A 5,000-nucleotide genomic window follows, 5' to 3' on the forward strand; every position below is an offset into this window, starting at 1 on the left:
CACACACCTTACACACTCTGAGAGCGGTGCGTTTATAAATGACGTTTCATGTGCTTTCTCTCGCTTCTTTCCTTCCTGCTGCTCTCTGGATCCAGAGCCACCCCGTGAGTCCATGCACCGCTTTACCCGCTCATCACCTCACTGCTATAAATGCTCTTCTTCTTTAGTATTTCTGTCTCGTTTCCAGTCCAACTATCAAAAAAATCTTAAATCAAGATGCATTTACTAGATCAGTAGAACAACTACTTACTACTTGAATATTTGTTCTTGTTTTGTTGAAAATAAAATCTAAATGAAGTTAATAATCTTATAATAATAATAATATTTTAATAATCTTATTTCTGATTGAAATCTTGTTTCTTGTTTCCGTCCCAATCAGAAATCAGATTATTCTCCTCACCCCATTGGCAGATCATTTCGCCTGTTTTAAGCAAAAACTCTCTTCATTTAGATTTGATTTTCAACAAAACAAGAAAAAATATCTTAGGTCTTTTTACTTGTCTGGGAAATTATTCTTGATTTAAGAATTTTGGGATATTTAGACTGGAAACGACAAAATTACTGAATAATGGGTTCTTGCACACTGTACGTTTTTTCAAAGTCCTTTGCGAATGTTGCTTCACGAGCATGATCCGCGCTCTGAGATCTCAGTCATTAATGTCAGACTGTACGATTGTCGAGGCGCTAAAAACGGACACGCAAGAAAACTCGTCTGGAGTTTTATATCATCAGTGAATGATGCGTTCGGTGAGCTGCATATACTCTCCAGCTCTGGTTTTGGTCGTAGTTTGTCTTGAAAAACGGAGATATTTGACGATCGTCGTAGGAGAAGTCACTGCAGGACTGCCACAAATCTGCTGACACTGCCAGAATTTCATCTGAGGTCAAATTTGATATCAGCGCTCATTAATCGGCTGCCGGTCAAACTGACGGATAAAGACGTCAGATTTTAGCCCAGGATCAGAGGAATCTTTTAGGATCTGCAAAATTAGTCTCAGACGGCCAAATCGTGGGCAAAATCGCACGGAGTGCACCCGGCTTAAGAAGAGCATTTTTTCCAGTGCTCTCCCATGATGCTATGTGTTCTGATGTTGGTGTGTGTGTGTGTGTGTGTGTGTGTGTGTCAGGGTCTGGACCCCGTCCATCAGACGCGGATGGTGGAGATCCTGAAGGAGGGCGAGGGCGGTGAGCGCCGGCGCAGCAGAGACAGTCTGTCGAGCGTAAAGTACGAGAGCGGCTCTGAGGGCGGCGATGAAGTGAGTATGGCCATACAGTGGAGCGGGGTGAGTACACATCCACCAATCCACCAATCACAGCGCAGCCTCGCCGCTCAACAGGGCCAAAACAAGCTAACTCCTCAGAGTGTCGAGTTTTAACAACGTCTAAACACTGCAAAAAATACTCTTCTTACTCAGTATTTCTGTCTTGTTTCTCGTCCAAACATCTAAACATTCTTAAAACAAGAAGTATTTACTAGACAAGCAAAAGTAATTGTCTTGTTTGGGGGGAAAATAACTCAAAATGAAGAGAGTTTTTGCTTAAAATAAGATAAATAATCTGCCAATGGGGTGAGAAAAATAATCTTAATTCAAACAGAAAACAAGAATATTTTTCTCACCCCATTGGCAGATTATTTCTCTATTTTGAAATTCTGACTAGAAACAAGACAAAAATACTGAGTGAGAAGAGCATTTTTTGCAGTGAACATTCTTACATCAAGACACATTTACTGGAGAAGCAAAGATATTAATTTTTGGTTTTTAAAAAATGTATCAAACTTAGAGATAGTTCACCCAATTCTGTCATGTCAGTATAATGAACACAGAAAGGAAGACATGGTTAAAATAGTCCATGTGACTCCAGTGTTTTTATTATTATTATTTATTTAATTCTGCATTTACGCATTTATTCTTAAAGGGTTAGTTCACCCAAAAATGAACTGTCTGTCATTAACTCCTCCCCCTAATGTCGCTCCACACCCGTAAGACCTCCGCTCATCTTCACACACAGTTTAAGATATTTTATATTTAGTCTGAGAGCGTAAGCAAGTGTATGCACACTATACTGTCCATGTCCAGAAAGGGAATAAAAACATCATCACAGTAGTCCATATGAGACATCAGTGGGTTAATTAGAGTCTCTTGAAGCATCCAAAATACATTTGGGTCCAAAAATAACAAAAACTACGACTTTATTCAGCATTGGCTTCTCTTCTCCAGTAAATGTGTCCTGATGTGAGGCCTGTGCTGAGGGAGAGGATGACGTTTGGCTGGTCATGTGACTCTCTAATGTTGAGCGGCGGCTCTGTTCGGGTCTTTATGAGCTGATTGTGTGTCCTGGCCTGTTTGTGCTGATTTAACATGCTTGTGCTTGTGAGCATCTCTGAAACACACACACACACACACACACACACACACACACACACACACACACACACACACACACACACACACACACACACTATCCTCAACAGAACACGCCCAGGTAGGGTTGCCACGATTTGTCCCGTATTTTACATAGGTCCACCCGCATTGTGTGAAGACACGTCCTATTCTGCCCCTAATTGGGTCGCTGCCGTCATTGGTTTGTTTCAGGTTCACGGGCCGTGTATCACGGCCAATCAGAGTCAGAGGAGGAGGGGACCCCGCCTCGCCGGTGCTTTTCTATATGGGCAGAATCCATTTGAAACGATGGCGGAGGCAGGTCCATAACCTATATCAAAATAATTTTTTGATTGATAACGTTAGATTTCATATGCTGCCTATTAAGAAATAATGTTAATAATGTAGGCTACATTAATGATCATATGGTAGGATTTGTTTATTAAGGTTAAGTTGTACAGTCAGACACAAGCATTACTTTAATAAGAGATAAGATATATTTAATACATATTTAATCAAAATAGGACCTTTTAGGAATAAAATAAACAACTATTTGTTATGCTTAAAAAATTTAAATAATTGCATCATCCAATAGGCTACTATAGAATTAACAATAGACTATAAAAACAGAATAATACATAAATATATTTACTTAATTTACCAAAAATAAAAATGTTGTTGAGTGTTTTATTAAAATACGAAATGATTGTAGATATTATATCATTTACAGTTATTTAGGTGTGGTTTCACTGTTTGGATGGTGTTACTGCAAACAATGAGAAATATTTTAGTCAAAATCTTTGTTCACAACACTATAAAATGACTCGAGTTCATCTGCGATTTCTTCTCCTACTCCCTCTTGGTTACAGCAGCTGAGTCTGTTTTTTAATGTCATAGCTGTGTATTATACTGAGTGCATCTATTCACACTGATTTCAATAGCAGATATCCTATTATAATGTCCATTTGTATCAATCTTAATGTATATACAAATTATGAAAACATGTTTTAAGTTATGATATACGACCACTGCACTGGCACACCATCGGGACTGTGGTCATCGTGGCCCCGAGGGGTGTGGCCACCGCTGCGGCAGGCGTCCCTTATTTTTCTGTATTGAAGGTGGCAACCCTACGCCCAGGCTCTTGTGTGTTTGTGAGCATCTCTGAAACACACACACACACACACACACACACACACACACACTATCCTCACCAGAACACGCCCAGGCTCTCGTGTGTTTGTGATGGCGTGGTCGTGTCCTCGTACGGTTCAGTGTTTGTGTTCAGGATGTTCGGTCTGATGTCATATCCTGCATGTGAAGCTTTATGTGTTCGGTCATTAACACACTGCTTAAATAATAATAATAATAATATGAAGCTGTGAATATGCCACTAAAGCACTCTGATCTCCTGCTTCATCCATAAATGAACATGGACTTGCCTGACTGTGTGTTTGGTGCAAGTTAAAGCATGAGAAGGAATCTGAACGTCACATGCAGAGTTTCTCTTGTTTCATGGCCTGTTTGATATTTAAACATGAGCTGAGACGCATCAGATGTGTGTGTGTGTGTGTTATGATATGTGTGTGTGTGTGTGTGTGTGTTATGATATGTGTGTGTGTTGTGTTGTGATGGTGTGTGTGTTGTGATGGTGTGTGTGTTGTGATGGTTTGTGTGTTGTGATGGTGTGTGTGTTGTGATGGTGTGTGTGTTGTGATGGTGTGTGCGTTGTGATGTTGATGGTGTGTGTTGTGATGTGATGGTGTGTGTTGTGTTGTGTTGTGATGTGTGTGTTGTGATGTGTGTGTGTGTGTGTGTGTGTGTGTGTGTTGTGATGGTGTGTGTTGTGATGTGATGGTGTGTGTTGTGATGTGATGGTGTGTGTTGTGATGTGTGTGTGTGTTGTGATGTGTGTGTGTGTGTGTGTGTGTGTTGTGATGTGTGTGTGTGTGTTGTGATGGTGTGTGTTGTGATGTGATGGTGTGTGTTGTGATGTGATGGTGTGTGTTGTGATGTGTGTGTTGTGATGTGTGTGTTGTGATGGTGTGTGTTGTGATGTGTGTGTGTTGTGATGTGTGTGTGTGTTGTGATGGTGTGTGTTGTGATGGTGTGTGTGTGTTGTAAAGGTGATGGTGTGTGTGTGTTGTGATGGTGTGTGTGTGTTGTGATGGTGTGTGCTGTGATGGTGATGGTGTGTGTTGTGATGGTGTGTGTTGTGATGGTAATGGTGTGTTGTGATGGTGTGTGTATGTTGTGATGGTGTGTGTGTGTTGTGATGGTGTGTGTGTTTTGGTGTGTGTGTGTGTGTGTTGTGATGGTGTGTGTTGTGATGGTGTGTGTTTCTGTGTGGTTTCTCAGGCAGTGCGCGTAAGGCTGTGGATGTGAAGATGGCATTCGTACCCAGAATAAATTGATCTTGCATTCTCAGATTGTTTGTGTTGTGATGGTGTGTGTGATGTGTGTGTGTGTCACTCACATCAGATGTCGTTAGTGTTTGCCTGTGCATGTGACCTGCATGAGTGTGTGTGTGTGCGCACTCACCATCACTACTGTTACTAACCTGCCACGGCATCACGTGTTGCCATGACAACCAATCAGCCAATCAGGGCCGCCTTTCCC

At 41.2% G+C, this 5,000-nt stretch overlaps 1 protein-coding gene across 3 annotated transcripts in view; it reads left to right on the forward strand.

Moving 5' to 3' along the window:
* klc1b (kinesin light chain 1b) overlaps positions 1 to 5,000 on the forward strand; it is a 43,372-nt gene that overhangs the window by 20,864 nt on the left and 17,508 nt on the right. For 2 of the 3 annotated variants that reach the window (XM_067421260.1, XM_067421261.1), the window contains exon 13: positions 1,128 to 1,283. In XM_067421260.1, the coding sequence (XP_067277361.1) occupies positions 1,128 to 1,283 (156 nt within the window). The remainder of the gene's footprint in view (positions 1 to 1,127; positions 1,284 to 5,000) is intronic. The other variant, XM_067421262.1, reaches the window with a different exon arrangement.

The sequence above is a fragment of the Pseudorasbora parva genome, chromosome 17 (assembly GCF_024679245.1).
Source record: "Pseudorasbora parva isolate DD20220531a chromosome 17, ASM2467924v1, whole genome shotgun sequence".
Taxonomy (NCBI): Eukaryota; Metazoa; Chordata; class Actinopteri; order Cypriniformes; family Gobionidae; genus Pseudorasbora; species Pseudorasbora parva.